Raw genomic sequence first — 17144 nt, 5'->3', positions numbered from 1 at the left:
GGGAGAGGGCACCGCGTCTACGCGCTTATATATGAGGGGGGAGAGGCAGGCGGAGCCATTGGGGTTGGGCCGGCTGGCAGGCCACGGGAGACTAGGCGTGGGGGGGGGGTGCCGGGCCGCTACCGGGCCAACCCTTGTAGGCTGGGCCGTGCCATGCCAGCCCACGGGCTTGAGCGACGGCCCAGGCACGGCCTGTACCCCCGAGCCGAGCCGGCCCGGGCCCACTGACCATCGGGTCGTGCCATGCTTGGGCCAGGCCAAAAATGTGGGCTTCGTGCTGGGCCGCCAGGCCTCGAGCTACATGGACATTTATAGTCCGAACACAAATACAAATTCACTCGAACTCAAAACCAGGTCCCATAATATATATGCCGAACAAGGGCCTTGGCATCCCTTTCGGATGGTCCTTAACAGCATCTATAAAATTAAAAGGTGGGGGCCTGGGTGATTTGAACGAAGTTCCAGAATGACATGTATTTTGGAAGAAATTGGCAGGTTAAAACAACCCCATTCCAATCATGGGTAGAAAATAGTACTCCATTCCAAATTATAACACGTTTGACTTTTTTTCTAGATACTCTTGCTACACGTCTAGATACATAGTAAAAGCAATGTATCTAAAAAGACAAAACGTCTTATAATTTGGAACGGCCAGAGTACTTTCGACCAAGCCAGACCAGGCAACAATACCAGCTACATAAGGCATACAGAGGAAAGCGACCAACACTCCAATAGTAACAATAAAAAAAACAGCCCAATAGTATCACATAGGTAATGCTGCTATATAACTTTATCAGATTAATAAATAGTAGTCCGTAGACCATTTTATAATTATAAGCGAGTGGATAGGCAACTTGCTCATGTAAGCCTGGACAGTACAAAGACTTGGCAGCCCCAAAATCCCAGCATTGAACTGGACAGGGCAGCATAAGGCTCCCTGTTATAAACCAGAAAGGGGGTACACGTTGAGGCTTGAGTTACCATGTGAGTAGAGTTGAACTCTGGTCTGTCCATCCCAAAATAGCAAGCCCTGTAAGTGCAAAAATATAGCAATGGTAGTGGTTACAGCTAGGCAAGTTCTGAAATTTGTGCATGCAATGGGGTTGCTGATCTTGTAATTGTACATCACAACACATAACATGGCTTCTAAATGTCTATAGGCATTATGGTTAAGTTGCGATACCTTCTGAAGAATATTTATCTCCTTGTCCTTTGCATCCTGTGAAGTATGCATCATAGTTGTTTATTCTCTGCCCATCAGTTCATGATCATGAACATCCCACTAGCATAATGCTTCAGTAGTACTGTACTAGAACACATTGCCTCCAACCAGAGCCAACCAACATCACTGAGAAATATTGGTGCAGTTACAGCAAGAACCCCCAAGCAAAATCTTGCATCATCTCCAAAAACAGCAGGCAGCACCGTTTATTATAATTCAGACACCAGGGTTGCCAACTATACATAAAAAAGCCTTTCTTTTAGCTCTTGAAGTTTTTGCAAGGGCCATTCGTATTGCGGTAAAAGGCTCCAACCTGAACCAGCCAACATCAATGAGAAATATTGATGTAGTTACAACAAAAATCCCAAGCAAAATCTTGCACCATTTCGAAAAACAGCAGGCAGCACCGTTTATTATAATTTAGACACCAGCGTTGCCAACTATACATAAAATCCTTTCTTTTAGCTCTTGAATTTTCTGCAAGGGCCATTCGTATTGCAGTAAAACAGTGAGTGACACTACAATCATCATAAAAAATATAGCACTCACACCTAACTGTGGTTGTCCTAACGAGTGGAAAACTTACATGATAAGATCTTGAAGCCCATCTCTCAGCCGAAGCTGCAGCTTCTTTTAGGTGAGATTTTCTAGGAATCTCATTGGAAAGAGTGTAGCTTGAGCTCTCTGTTGCCTCAGCTACCCATATTTGCCTTGTCTCGTCTTTCTGTCGTTTGACCAGATTACTAAAACCAACCTGAGCAAGAAATTTAGCAATAAGCTAAAGCTGCACTTGCTTTGAAAGGGTTAAAGCTGAACAAATGTAATAACTTCAAATGGTCTTCAAATGTCTAGCAACAGATTTCCCAGACTGGTGTTCAATGTAGAGGTTTCAAATCAAAATAAGAAACAGAAACTCAACATATATACAATATCAAAATATCACGTACTGTGTTCCCAGAGAGAGTATAACTAAATAATGCAGAGTCTTCGTCAGTGGTTGCGGACGAAATGCTAACAGCTAGAAGACAATCTTGCTCTTCACACCCTTGTCCAGAGATAAATTTAGATCCATCTGTTAAAAAGAGCCACTGCTTTTTCTTGTTGCTACATAAATAAGTATTGCCAACATATAAAATAAGACCTGCAATATCAAATTCACTGCAACCAATACGAATTATTCAATAGGTTCGTTAATACAATGAGAGAAGATTGGGAAGGTTAAATATGAGATCAGACTGACCTTGAAATCAGCACCTCACCAAATTTCAAGAGTTCAATTGCTTTACGAGGGGTAAAGAATGGTCTGGAAAAAGAAACATGGTCAAGCCGTACTTTTTCAGCCAACGAACAGTATTTTTCTCTCACAATAATTTAGCCAACAGTACTTTCAGCCATGGCTTATTAGCCAAGCGAATAGGGCAAAGGTTGAATGATGAAATGTAACTGTGGAGGGCAGCCATGCCGCTTACTTAAAATCTGTAGTCTGAGCTGATGCTAAAGGCTTCCACGTTGTAGATGATCCTCTAGCATGCAAGTACAGGATTTCAGTGCCATAGTTCGAAGGCACCAATCCCGTAACAGAATAAGCTTGTCCCTCCACAAGATTATGTTTCTGTCAATAGCAATGGTGAAGCTTTAATGGTTTACACCAAAAATCCTTTCATCCAGAACCTAACCCTGAACCATTAAACCCTAAACCCTAAACATGTATGCAACACATCTAGACTGCAGGATGATTGTGACATACCTGCATCTCAGTAGCATTCCATATTGTTATTAGCCCTTCCTTGTTACTGGATGTGGAAGCTGAATGTTTATTGGCAAGGCCAATCACTCTCACTTTCAAAAATGGTGTAACATCCCTTGAACTAAGGCCAGCAACTTCAAGGGCCTTCTCAACATTCTTAGATACTTCATTTTGCTTAACAATCTGCAGTATATTGATTCAGCATGTGCAACTTTCCATGTAAATATGAACCAACAGATGTCAGAGCTACTTACATTTCGCTTTTCTATGTAAGATGAGAAAAGCTTCAACTGCTCCGGAGTCATGTCCGCAAGTATAAATTCAGGCTCAGCAGCATCCTCTAGCATTTTGAGAATTTTAGCCCCTTCCTCGTTATCATCAGTACTGTCACAGTTTTCTTGTTGTTCAAACATAATATCTTCTGTGATCTTAGATACTCTACAAGAAACAGTAATGTTACTGATCACATAAAAGGGGGATAATATTAAACAAAGTGAATCAATAAAACTAGAACTAACTTTCAACTTTGATCCGAGAACTTCAGGGCTCTACTCTAAATGCACTTTCACTGATTGCATGTGTTACGACGAATAGAGAGACTTAACTAGATGATAGTATTGAGGCCCAATGGGATAGAATACATTGAAGACACAAGAGGGAAACTCCAGACTAGGAGATTACACTAATACCCCTGACTGTTATACCTTAACACCCCCTCTCAAATGCAATGATCTCCTCTAGCCTTGTACATGGGCTGGTTAAAACCTGTTCAACCCGTAAAACCAGCCCATTCAAAATCGATTTGGAAGCTATGCCTGGGTTGGTTTGAGTACGGTCTCAGACCGCTAAACCGTCGGACCCGAACAACAAAGGCACCGGCTTCTCAACCGAGCGGCGTGGGCCCGCCACGGCTTCTCCCCTCGTGCTCCGGTTATCCATGTGCTGGTGGCGCCATCACTATACGCGCGATCCACCGTCGCTCCCTGGACGCCTCAGGCGGGGCTGCCGCGTTATGACAGTCCACATCGGCCATCGCCTGCAATTACGGGTACAGGGAACTGCTGCTGTCCTTCTTCTCCATGTCCAAGATTTGTGAGGATTGCAAGCGCCGCGTCGAGGACTTCAAGGAGGGTACGAACCAGGCAAGGAGATGCGCCCGCCGGAGGTGATTCTCATCAGTGGCCAAGTTGCTGCTGCCGGCGTGCCGCCGTCTCCAGCTCGATCCAACCAATAAGCACTACTTTTCATGTAGCAATAGGCGAGAAATTAAAGCTTCCTTTCAAGGTGCTTCTTTAATTTGTGGGATCTCCTCTTGGATAGATCGGGAAGTTGCAATTTGTGCCTAATCTGCTTGTTTGGATGCCTGAAACTGAAACCCTGTTGTGTTCTGCTCGGCGGCGCTTCTTTTGCTTGCGGCGGATGGGATTCTCGCATGACTGTTCTTTGAACCTCGTCGACAATGTGCCCGATGGTGCCACCACCGGCAGGAACACAGCAGAGTCGGAGGAGCACAAGAACCCTCAACCTCTGGTACCGATGTGACGTCATACGGCGGACGCCCAGACTGTGTTACCCATATAACCCGCGGGTTCCAAACCGTAGGACAGTGATGGCTTGCGGTTTGGGCTGGTTTTTGCTCAAAAACTGCTTAAACCAGACCATGTACAAGCCTACTTCGACTCTTCAAGACTTTGAACTCAACGATAATATAGATATGTGTCAAATCAAGCCAAAGGAAGCATAGAGAGATCACTGTTCCAAGACGGCACATAGTAGGATAGAATGGTGATGGCGACAAATAAACGTCCATTGATCATGAAGTGTAGCAAAATGGGCTACCAAAGAAACCAAGAGGGCATAGTCGCATCAATAATGATGATGATTAGCTAAATCGACGGGACTCAGCTAACCAAAGAAAAAAAAAGATTTGCTGATCTAACAAAATTTGTGGACATGCACGGCTTGAATGAACTGGAGATGTGCAACTGGACTTGGATGGACACACATGCAATTGAGAAAAAAAAGGGCGTACCCAGTGCAGAGAGCTCCTACTCTGTGCGGGGTCTGGGGAAGGGTGTTAGTGGCAAGCCTTACCCTCGCCTGTGCAATGCGAGGAGACCGCAACTCGAACCCGGGACCTGCCGGTCACAGGCGGTAAGACTCTACCGCTTGCACCAGGCCCGCCCTTCACACATGCAATTGAGAAAAAAAAAGGAATTTAGAAAATAGGCCTCAAACACACTATAGGAGCAGCAAGCAACAAGAATTTAGGAAAATGACTTCGGTGGACAGAAATAGATAAAGAAGAATCAAAAGGTGGGGCAGAATCATCGACAAGCATGGAGGAATCAGGTCCATGACGGACGGAATCAATCTGACAGCACGAACATATCCTCCTCGCTGGGCAACAGACGAACCCGCGATGGGCAGTGGGCCATTAGGGACCGACAAGTCCCGCCCAGTGGAAAGAGCCCGCAAGGACAGATGGAGAGCGCCCGTGCAGACGTCATAGATGCCGTGCGGACAATGCACACAGGCAAATGCACAGAGGGAAGGGAAGTGGATGGATCTAAACCTAGATCTTTGGTACCCGTGACTATTATACCTTAACAATATGTAGAGGTCTATAGATTTAATAAAGCGAGCTTCTTTACAGTAGGGAATGTCGCACAAAAAATCAGTTGTGCCAATAGTCAACCCACAGCTATCAGCCTATCACAGTTCACCAGTGCATGGAACCCGCATATATTTTCATGGTGCCACTTATTGGGAAGGGTAGTGGATGGATCTAAACCTTGATCTTTGGTACCCGTGACTATTATACCTTAACAATATGTAGAGGTCTATAGATTTAATAAAGCGAGCTTCTTTACAGTAGGGAATGTCGCACAAAAAATCAGTTGTGCCAATAGTCAACCCACAGCTATCAGCCTATCACAATTCACCAGTGCATGGAACCCGCATATATTTTCATGGTGCCACTTATTGGGAAGCAAATATGTTTGCAAGTGCTTTTCGCAACATGGTTTCTCCAACAGTCTTGCCTACTGATAATCAGGGAAAACATCTGTGCAGATACTAATCTAATAGTGTTCATGAATATCAGCAGTGCACACTTGAACAAATCTAACAGACAATTAATTAAATATTCAAGAGGACGACTGCAATCTTAATTGCACAGAAAGGCAATGATAGGAGAGAACCCAATTCTGAGCTGCCACGATGAGGAGCAGAGGTAATGGATTCACATTAGTACATATAGATAATATAAACATCATAAGGCCCATACAGCAAAACATGCCAAGCAAAAATAGTCATGTCAGATTTATTAATTCACATTCTGCACATGTATCAGAGATTGCAATGGTGCTTCAATAGTTTAATAGTTTATCTACTTCTGCTAGAGGAGTTGTGACTGTTCAGTGCATTCATTTGTATTGTTCACTAGTCACATAACTAAGTACCTCTGGTGGTATAGTTCCAGCGCCTTTCTTTCCATCCTTTCAGATCTCACGACAGAACGACCATCAGGCAACCTGACATACACAATTAACCATTAGCCCTGTTTGAATCCTTGGTATTGAAATCCATTCTAATAATCACAATTTAGGCACAGATCAATTAAATTAATATGGTCACATACGGAATATACTTGTATACTACTGTTGGCCACATGGGGGAGATACTTATGTGCTGCACTTCTACTACAAGGGAGTGAGCCGAAAAGCGTGCTATAAGTTGCAGAGAAGAAACATAGCATGGGGATCTATGGAATCAATTTCTATCTCTCACCCCATGATTTAAGGCAGGCTTATATCTAAACTTTGGAAAGTTGTGGAATATCAAATTCCAAGCTAAATAGCCTAGTCCATAAAGTAGACTCAGTTCCTCTAAAATAAAAGGATCCAAACAGGCCCTAGAGATTCCACAAGTATGTGTGTATCTGATCCTAGATCTTTTTTCTTTCTGACAGATGTGATGAATTTAGTTTACATCCAGTCATATACCTTTCCCGGTAGAGAACAGGATATATCCTTGTGATTCCAACCAGTGTCCTAGGAACTCTACCACCAGAAGCTTTTATGCACCTGAATGCCAGTGGGAGTCCAACATGCTTGCCTGAGATCAAAGAGAACACCATTTTGATAAGAAATAAGCAGAATGTGAAGTGCAGATTTAGTTACAATTGCTCATAAATGTTCATGGGTAACCCCAGCTGAACACATGTTTTGCTATCAGAACAGGCAAGACAAGATGATATTGTTCTTTAAGAAAAATTAAGTACAACAGGCACATACAGAATCCTAAGGCGTCATTCCATCTAGCACGATAGGTGCCATTTATGTGAACAGCTAATTTGACAGTACCAGGCGCCTGAAAATATGATGTCATCAACAGATATTTAATTACATGGTATTCCTTATTTAGAGGGAATTGATGGAACAGGCATCAGGCAAACCTCATGAAATGACATAGGCCCAGACCAACCACATAAAGAAGCTCCCCATATCTGCCAAGATGGAACACATATTAGGTTAAACATGTTAGAAGTTTGTAATAACTACAGCCATGTCCCTTGAAAAATGAAAATATCATATTACCCGAAGCTTCTGCCCTACGAAAAGCTTTCTTTTCTCTAGTTGTTCCAAAAGTGCCATATCCAACGATGCATCAAGTGAATACCTGTGAAGAAGCAGACAATGGAACTTGTTGGAGTCATTCAGTTTCAATGCTACGCAATGCAATAAGGTGAACACAACCACATACCATCCATCAGTTAATTCAATATTTGCAGACATGTTTCTATTAGTGGCTGACAAGCTTTGGTTGTCGTTGTTGTCTTCATTAGTATCTACCTTGTTAACCTCCAACTTATTGTTATTTTGGTCAGGACAAGAGTAAATAGCTGAAATGCACAAGACCATCATCAAAGATGGTGAAGCACTCCCTTCTAAAATTTTCTTTATTGCTGACCGATGACCATGATTCACTTCTCTGTCATAGCTAAAATCCATGAAATTTCATGAATAAAATCATATGCATCCATACAACTGAAATGGAAAAATAGAAGACATGACTTTCATCTCACCGGTACTTAAGCTCCTCAAGAACATTGTCAACTGTCAAGAATTTACCAGCAGCTCTAGTTGGGTAGCATCTCTCGAGTGAAGCAAGCTTCCACACGATCCATTTATAGTGATTACTGACCCATCTAAAACAGGAAAACTAAAGTGACTTGATAGCAGAATGTCTGAAGAAATTTTATCACCATCAAGTCAAATAAAGTCTTAAGTACACACATGAAACTGGAAAGGTAACGATCAAACATTTTTTTAATCACCTGTCACTCAAAAGCACCACATCAAGTTACCTAACATCGTACTTGCTTATTTTAAGTTATGAATTTTCTTTTCTAGTGGGTTATTGAGCAGAAGCCTTCACTCTTTTTTATTAAAGGTTAACATTATATCACCCCACATCCTAATTCCAATCCCACTTCTCTGATCCCACAATCCAAACAACCATAAAGGTCAATCTTGTATCATCAGCATGAAATAGTGGAACATGGCATTCAAGAATGATGTTTACTCTTTAGTTGCACATGACAATGAAGCACCACATGTGAGCAGTATTTTCTGAAACTCTTCTGCACCAGTATCCGTATGCTGAAACCTAAACTTCTCAGCTCTTCTTGCATCCATGAGCTTTACATCATCAGTTGCATGTTCAGTCTGCTGACAAGAAAAGATCCATAATTAACAAACTTAGGAAATAACACATCAGCAGAAATTAAATGCAAGGGAGCAACACTGTACCAAATATTTGAAGCAAGGAGGACCACCAAAATATTCTTTGTAATTTTTCCTTTGATGTTGGAAAGGATAACGTGCAGATAGCATTGTCCTACAGGGACTGATCTGCATTGGAGGCACTATGGATTCTCCTGTCAAAAATAGTCCAGCCTATCAAGTAGGAATGAATCTGGAGAATGTGCTAACTATGTATCACCATCAGCTTACCAGCAGAAGATAGTTTGTTGTTTTTTATTGGCGTGACGAACCTAGCCAGTTTTACCAAGGATGTATCAGAAGCATGACATAGAAAAGTTTAAAACTTGCTAGACAGAGAGTATATCAAAAGGACCTGGAAGAACGGGGCCGTTTGAATGGAGATATGGAGTTTCTTCCCCCGATTATTCTCTTTCCATTTGCTAAGTGGTCCGCATTTCCAGAACATGTAGCCATGTAGTTAGTGATGTCAACCAATGGTCCAGTTGGCATATGATGCCACTGGGTCTTGTCTTTAGCGTTACTCACATTGTTGCCTTCAGATAAACATCTGGAGGGAGGCTTGGGGACCTTTGGAATTTCATTGATTGGACGATATTCCCTTCCCATATGAAACTGATTAGCACTTTTTTTAGTCAAAGGGGCGTCAGGTACAGCATATCCTATTGCTATAGTTCCATGCAATAGGTTAGATACATCTCCTTTCGGAGAAATAGTTGATTTTGGTAGCTTCTCTGTAGCTGATGCCAAAGAGTGACCTATTGAATCATTTGGAGAAACCACTAAGTCTGAATCACCCAAAAGGCTTTTCGCACGTTGTAGTGCATCAGCAGAGATAGCCATTGATCGGCCACCTGCAGTGCTGAACCTGATGGAATGCTCACCAGCATCAGAGGTAGTACTTTTAGAAAATCCAAACTGCTGATGTTTATCCATATGTGTGGGGTTTTCTGTTGGATAAGTACCCTTATGAGTGCCACTAGAAATTGCACTTGTAGATGCAACATCAAGCCTGTGTTCTGGATTTCCCCGCTTAACAGTTATCTTCGTACCTAACTTATCACTCACATGTCCAAAAAATTGTGTTGAAAGGGTATTCTCCTCCAAGCCCAATAAGGTAGCAGCTCGAGAAACACCAGTTGAAGATATGTTTACTATTCTTGCACGGCTTGTCTTGAGAGGTGAAGCAAAGGCTGCAATTTTTTTGTCCATCTTAACCAATTTGAAGTGCTCTGACAAAGAAAAACTCAGATCAGCAATAAATAAAGGGAAAATGAAGATTAAATTTAAAGGTCAAGCATTCTCCATTACGCCACATCAGCACTTGATTTAACTAGCCATTGTTCATGTCATGTTCTTGAAACTTGGTCATACATTTCAATTTGGTACGCTTCTGCACAGTATTCGTTTATTTACACATAAGGCCGATGCAACTGTCTGAACAGTGAAGTGCACACTGCTCTAAATGAGCATGGTAAAGAATGATTAGTTTGCATAAACGAAGAAATAGATCATGTCAATGCAGCAATGTTTTCTTTCTTTTATGGTAGTTAGAAAAAATGTGGTTAACTACTAGCAGTTTGTAAACTGTGTTCGAGATCTTCATATTCACATCTAAAAAGGAATAATAAAACCTCATAATTAATTAGACGATATCTTCACATAATGGTGGTGTGCCTTTTGAAAGTACTTTTATTCAATACAATCTAGTTTTATACTCCGTCTGTTCTTTTTTTGTTTGATATTTCAGAATAAGTGCATTTAGACACTGACTACACAGCTATGGTTGTCACCAAAACTGCCACTATAACATTATTTTGTTAAATTGTACTCCCTGACCTCCATTCAAAAATACAAGACATATTTTAATTTGGAGTAAGTCAAATTTTGGATGCTTTGACCAACAATTAATAAAAATCATAAGCATGCTTAGTGTAAAAAATCTACAATGATTCACATTTCAAAATGCTTTCACAATATATAGGTTTTATAGCGGTATGCAGCTCTCCTGCATCGTTCAAGGAAAAAATAAGTGATTTTGTGAGAAAATCTTGGTCAAAATCTAACTTTGAAGACCAAGCATATAAAACAGTAACTTTGAGGGATTTATGTAGAGCTACTGAAAATAAAGTAGCTTTCATGGACCCTGAAAAGTCGAAGTCATAAAGTAAACAGAGAATGGAGGTTACTGACTATGAAGTATCAGTTGTTGCATCAGCAAAATATCCACAGAATAAAGTTTCATATGCATGCTATACAGTAAATAGCTCTGTTTAGTGTTTACATCACCTTCTTCCTTGAGAACGGCTCTTGCCTTTTGCACCGAACTTTCACTGACCAATACAGATTTTCCAGATCCAGTTTGAAACATTGGCAATGGACTTCCACAGTCTTCATATCCTTTCAAAAATAATGTTGTAAATAATATTTTACAACTCAATAAAAGAATCAAACATGTATCATGTATGATTTATTTTGTGAAATCCTATACTAAAAATCTAAGATCAGCTGTGTAAAAATCCCTATAGTGTAATCCACTATTTCAAGGGATAGCTTTTGTTGCAAATTTGCCTTGCTCCATGGGGGTACTGGCCCTAGGTCTTGAACTATCGTTCTCAGGCAAAAACTGTTGTTTTCCAGAATGGAACATTGGATTTTCACCAAAGCCAGATCCATCACTAATTACTGCTGTGCACATGACACATCAGTATTTAGCAATGCAATAGAAAAGCTATCTTTACCAACTGTGGAACCTAACAACAACAACAAAGCCTTTAAATCCCAAACAAGTTGGGGTAGGCTAGAGTTGAAACCCAGCAGAAGCAATCAAGGTTCAAGCACGTGAATAGCTGTTTTCCATGCACTCCTATCTAAGGCTAAGTCTTTGGGTATATTCCATCATTTTAAGTCTCATTTTATTGCCTTTACCCAAGTCAACTTCGGTCTTCCTCTGCCTCTCTTCACGTTACTATCCTGGCTTAGGATTCCACTACGCACCGGTGCATCTGGAGGTCTCCGTTGGACATGTCCAAACCATCTCAACCGGTGTTGGACAAGCTTTTCTTCAATTAGTGCTACCCCTAATCTATCACGTATATCATCGTTCCGAACTCGATCTCTTCTTGTATGACCGCAAATCCAACGCAACATACGTATTTCCGCGACACTTATCTGTTGAACATGTCGTCTTTTCGTAGGCCAACATTCTGCACTATACAACATAGCAGGTCTAATCGTCGTCCTATAAAACTTGCCTTTTAGCTTCTGTGGTACCCTTTTGTCACATAGGACACCAGATGATTGACGCCACTTCATCCACCCTGCTTTGATTATATGGCTAACATCTTCATCAATATCCCCGTCTCTCTGTAGCATTGATCCTAAATATCGAAAGGTATCCTTCCTAGGCACTACTTACCTTCCAAACTAATATCTTCCTCCTCCCGAGTAGTAGTACCGAAGTCACATCTCATATACTCAGTTTTAGTTCTACTAAGTCTAAAACCTTTGGACTCCAAAGTCTCCCGCCATAACTCCAGTTTTTGATTCACTCCTGTCCGGCTTTCATCAACTAGCACTACATTGTCCGCGAAAAGCATACACCAAGGGATGTCCCTTTGTATGTCTCTTGTGACCTCATCCATCACTAAGGCAAACAGATAAGGGTTCAAAGCTGACCCTTGATGTAGTCCTATCCTAATCGGGAAGTCATCCGTGTCTCCATCACTTGTTCGAACACTAGTCACAGCATTGTTGTACATGTCCTTAATGAGCCCGACGTACTTCGTTGGGACTTTATGTTTGTCCAAAGCCCACCACATAGCATTCCTTGGTATTTTATCATAAGCCTTCTCCAAGTCAATAAAAACCATGTGTAGGTCTTTCTTCTTCTCCCTATACCGCTCCATAACTTGTCTTATTAAGAAAATGGCTTCCATGGTCTCCCTATACACCAACGAAAGTCTGCCACCAAAAGCTTATGTTGAGAAACAACACACTCCCCTGGTATCACCTTGCAACCCAAGCATGCTCGTTTGTCATTTCTTCTTACGAGAACAAAGTCAATCTGGCTAGAGTGTTGTCCGCTACTGAATGTCACTAGATGAGATTATCTCTTTCTAAAGAAAGTGTTGGCTATCATCAGGTCAAAAGCTACCGCGAAGTCCAGAACTTCCTCCCCCTCCTGATTTCTACTACCATACCCAAAACCTTCATGAACTGCCTCGAAACCTGCGCTTATAGTACCTACATGCCCATTAAGATCTCCTCCTATAAAAAGCTTCTCACTACTAGGTACAGCTCTAATCAGGCCATCTAAGTCTCCCCAGAACTGTCACTTAGCACTCTCGTCGAGGCCTACTTGGGGGGCATACGCACTAATTACGTTCAAGACCATATCACCAACGACAAACTTGACTAAGATAATCCTATCTCATTGCCTTCTCACTCCCACCACACCATTCTTGAGGCTCTTATCAATCAAAACTCCTACTCCATTTCTATTCGCGACTGTCCCTATGTACCAAAGCTTGAAACCTGTATTGTCCACCTCCTTCGTCTTCTGACCCTTCCATTTAGTCTCTTTACGCATAATATATTGACACGCCTCCTAGTCGCGGTATCAACTAATTCTCTTAACTTACCTGTAAGCGACCCTACATTCCAACTACCTAAACGGATCCTAGTTGATTCGACTAGCTTCCTTACCCTTCGCACCCGTCGACTCAGATGTGAAGACCCTTGCTCATTTTTCACTACACCCGGGCGCCGATGTAGCGCGCCACTAAGGAAGCGACGACACGATTCTTGCTCACTTGACACCATGCCCAGAGTGTAAGAAATCTTAATCTAGAACACAAATTCACCTTGTTTTACAGCCTCTAAGACAAATTGTGCCCTTTCCCTTGAGTTCTCAGTTGCTAAGATAGACTTTCCAGTTCCAGTTTTAAATATTGAGGTGGCATAACCATCATTGAGATAAGCTTCATCGGAGCAGAAGAAACGTGTTTGTCACTTTGTCAGGAAAAAGAAAGACGTGAACAGCAATTAAAAAATGGCAACATTTGATGTTTTGAGCATGATTTACCTTCCAATTCCTTTGCAATGTTCCTTGGCTCCAGAAAAGCACTTGCCCTTTTAATGGAACCCTTACTTACTGTGACTGGCCTCCCTGACCCAGTCTGAAACAACGGCAATTGGCCACCATCATTGAAACATTTTTCTGCTGGAAAACAAAGATTATCAAGTGAGAAACATCTAGGATGTATTGATAGTGACATTTTTTGTACTGTAAATAAATTGAATAGATGGCACACAAGACGGCACAAAAGGGAGAAGTTTTCACAGTGAAATCAGGTAAGGCATATATACCTCGCACTGAAGTATTTTCCTCTGGTGTAAAAGTCATGTCATTCATAATCAAACTGCTACTCATCAAAACGGATTTTGGGGTTTCAAATTGGAAAGGTGTGGCACAAACATTGGTATCTCCATTTCCTGAATCTCACAAAGGGAAATAAATTTGATGAATCTTGTGCAATAGATAAATAAGTAAATAATAAGCTTGAATGAGTGTTTTTACCACTTCTTTTAATATCACCATTCTCCAAAACTGCACTTGCCGTTTCAATTGAACTCTGTTCCACAGCAACAGGCCTTCCAAGTCCTGTTTGGAAAATTGGGAGCTGGCAGCCAGTATCCCGTTGTCCTTCACACAAAGAAGTAAACACTTATTATCATGATTGAATTTAGAAAACTGCAAAGAGCCAAAGACATAGACTAATCTTAGTATCTTACCAATATTTTCAGCATCTTCATCCATCAGCAGAGCCCTAGATCTCTCGACGGATCTTTTGCTGATCAAAACTGGTCTTCCGGAGCCAGTTTGAAATATCAGAGACTGATTGGGTCTACCTGGACCTTCCACACTTCCTAAAATAGAGGTATTGCATCATACACTAAGACTAAGAAGGTGCCCATTCTCAAGTAAATAGGTAAAAAGTTCATAGTTACTTAAACGGTACAAGAATCAATGTTACCTATTTTTATATTATTTTTTTCTAGCACATCATTAGCTTTCTGTACAGATGCCATACTGATTGATGCAGCTCTACCTGAACCAGATTGAGACACAGGAAACTGTTCCATACCATCCACATCTCCTGTAATAGGACTCATGGATCACAAATAACGCATATCTAGAATCATTCGGCAAAATTCTCAAAACTTATGAATACTGGAATGGAATTAACCTTCATTTGCGATCATTTGACCCCCTAAAACAGTTCTCGCCTTCTCGATTGAGTTCTTGCTGACTAGGACCGATCTACCCATACCGGTATGGAACATTGGTTGCTTGGCACCAGCTAGATTCTCAACATTTTCTAGAAACAAGATATTTCATAATTAATGACATGTTTGGCTAGTACACAACATGCAAAAAAAAACAAAAAAACAACAACAACTACAGAGAGAACTAAATGTCATCACGAGTGAAATATGAAATCACTTCCTACCTTCTAGAACAGCTCTTGCCTTCTGAATTGAGTCCTTGCTGAGCAAGACTGCTTTACCAAATCCAGTTTGGAACATTGGGAAGAAGTTATCTTTATGCACACCACCTAAATTTTTCAAATTATAGTATGTCAATATGGCACCACAGAATTCCACCAAAATTATCAAAACTTGGACCCCTTATCTCTAGTTGCAAGATCCAATCTAATAGCCAGCACGGAGAAGGGAGAAACAAGGCTAACCTCCAAATGGAACATGTAAGTTTGCCCGTTCACCCTCCAGACCAGCATCACCTCCAAATGGTTGCTCTGCAATAGACAAGCCCATCAGCCCAATGTTGAGGCATAGACAAATAAACATAATAAACAGCGCTGATGCCAAGCTACCAAACATCCAACAATGCACAGCAATTCAACCAAACAACAATCAAGACTTACTTCTCTTCTTGTAATTGTTATTAGTAGCCTCGTCCACCTCCTCCCCAACCAACTCCCTGGCCCTCCTTACGGCTCTCTGGCTGACAGCCAGTGACCTCCCAGACCCGGTGGAGAACAGTCCAGCCGCATTGACACCCTGAGTCACTCCATTCATCCCATCGCCTTCAATCAGCTTGTCCCGCGCTGCGGGGTCCCACCAACGGAAACAAACAGCCAGCGGCCAGTTAGACACCACGCCACTAACGCAATCGCGGCAAGGGGCAGACAAGCACGCAGAGAGTCTGAGAGACGCAGTGCAGCAACGAGCGCAGCCACAAAGCCACACGCGGGTGCAGGGAGAGGAGGCGTCTACCTTGGAGAAGTAGGTCGGCCATGGAGGGGATGCGGCATCCGCCGGCGGTGTCCGGGCCTAGGGTTTCTGACGGCGGAGGAAAGGAGGTCAGGAATTAACAACCCATCCATGATTGAGATGAACGCGAATGCAGGGGTATACACGTTGATGGAGATCGAACCTCGGATTGGCGCATCGTCGGGCGGCGGCGGATGAGGAGGTGCGGGACGAAGCGGACCCGGCGGAGGTGGGTTTGGGGGCGCGTCGGAGACGGGGACCCAGACGATGCTGCCGTCGGGCCGGCCCCAGACCTGCCACTTCCTCGGCATGGTTCCTGGGCCGCGGCGCACAGGCGGGGCCTCCGCGGCGACGGAGACGAGGGAGAAGGGGAAATTGGAAATGGAGTGTGCGGACTGCGGAGGCGGGGGAGGGAAATGAAAAGGAAAACTGGAACGGCGCGGGAGCGGAATTTCCTTCTGCTGTAGGTGGGCCCAAGGGAGTGTGGAGCCAAACTGTCAGGTTCCGCCGCCGGGCAACGCAAAGGCCGACGAGGCCTTGGATGGGCTGGGCCGCATAGCCCAGCAGCCGCCCACCGCCTGAGATAGGAAGTCCGAAAAAAGTTCTTTTTGTCTTGTGAACTACTCTACCTTCTCTCCATACTCTACCTTCTCTCCATTTCTGCAAGGAGACAATTCCCTGTAGATCATTATAAAAGATAAACTTTTGTAAGCCACCAAAAAAGTTCATCTTCCCTCTCAACCACCGTTTCAACTTTTCCCATCCTTACATGCCACTGCCGTCAGCTTTACCCTTACATGCCATTGCCGTCAGCTTTGAGGTAACGACTGCTAACCGAAGCATGAAATGTCCCTTTCGCCCCTCTTACAGGTGGGGCCCACGCATCAGTCTTCTTCTTCCTCTCTCCTTGGCCATGGACGCTGAGGCCGAGCGCTCCACCTCCTTGCTGTGTGCCCTGCCCCTTCCTCGCGCTGAGTGTGGAGATGCCGAGCTCCCCTCGCCTCGCCTCTCTGCTCGCTTTCTCGCTCGTTCTCGCCCTCACCATGCTGCTGTTGCGCGCGGCCGCTTCTACCATGGATAGCCACAG

General features: G+C 42.9%; 1 protein-coding gene across 1 annotated transcript; it reads right to left on the bottom strand.

Annotated features, from left to right (window-relative positions):
• Positions 1 to 778: 778 nt before the first annotated feature.
• Positions 779 to 17132, bottom strand: LOC136493901 (protein BREAST CANCER SUSCEPTIBILITY 2 homolog A-like). Its single transcript, XM_066490027.1, has 33 exons — positions 16893 to 17132; positions 16221 to 16518; positions 16061 to 16126; positions 15709 to 15891; positions 15514 to 15579; positions 15274 to 15378; positions 15010 to 15141; positions 14797 to 14919; positions 14555 to 14689; positions 14340 to 14465; positions 14129 to 14254; positions 13845 to 13982; positions 13624 to 13740; positions 11048 to 11158; positions 9114 to 9990; positions 8990 to 9030; positions 8786 to 8913; positions 8559 to 8701; positions 8059 to 8181; positions 7737 to 7973; positions 7571 to 7652; positions 7429 to 7479; positions 7268 to 7343; positions 6977 to 7088; positions 6434 to 6505; positions 3224 to 3407; positions 2970 to 3152; positions 2692 to 2834; positions 2463 to 2525; positions 2170 to 2380; positions 1809 to 1976; positions 1184 to 1535; positions 779 to 1030 (listed from the first exon to the last, which is right to left on the bottom strand). The coding sequence occupies exons 1-32, from the start codon at positions 17130 to 17132 to the stop codon at positions 1482 to 1484; spliced, it is 4914 nt and encodes a 1637-aa protein (XP_066346124.1). The 3' UTR covers positions 779 to 1030; positions 1184 to 1481.
• Between the last annotated feature and the right edge of the window lie 12 nt (positions 17133 to 17144).

Source organism: Miscanthus floridulus, chromosome 11, assembly GCF_019320115.1.
Source record: "Miscanthus floridulus cultivar M001 chromosome 11, ASM1932011v1, whole genome shotgun sequence".
Taxonomy (NCBI): Eukaryota; Viridiplantae; Streptophyta; class Magnoliopsida; order Poales; family Poaceae; genus Miscanthus; species Miscanthus floridulus.
The sequence above is the reverse complement of the archived record's forward strand: the minus strand, read 5'-3'. Positions and strand labels throughout refer to the sequence as shown.

Excerpts from the sequence above, each read along its gene's own strand:
- LOC136493901 (XM_066490027.1), bottom strand. The coding sequence starts at position 17,132 with ATGGTAGAAGCGGCCGCGCGCAACAGCAGCATGGTGAGGGCGAGAACG. Across the intron at positions 13,741-13,844 it reads CATTGCAAAGGAATTGGAAG|CTTATCTCAATGATGGTTAT; the intron begins GTAAATCATGCT and ends GCTCCGATGAAG. Across the intron at positions 3,153-3,223 it reads CTTACATAGAAAAGCGAAAT|ATTGTTAAGCAAAATGAAGT; the intron begins GTAAGTAGCTCT and ends AATATACTGCAG.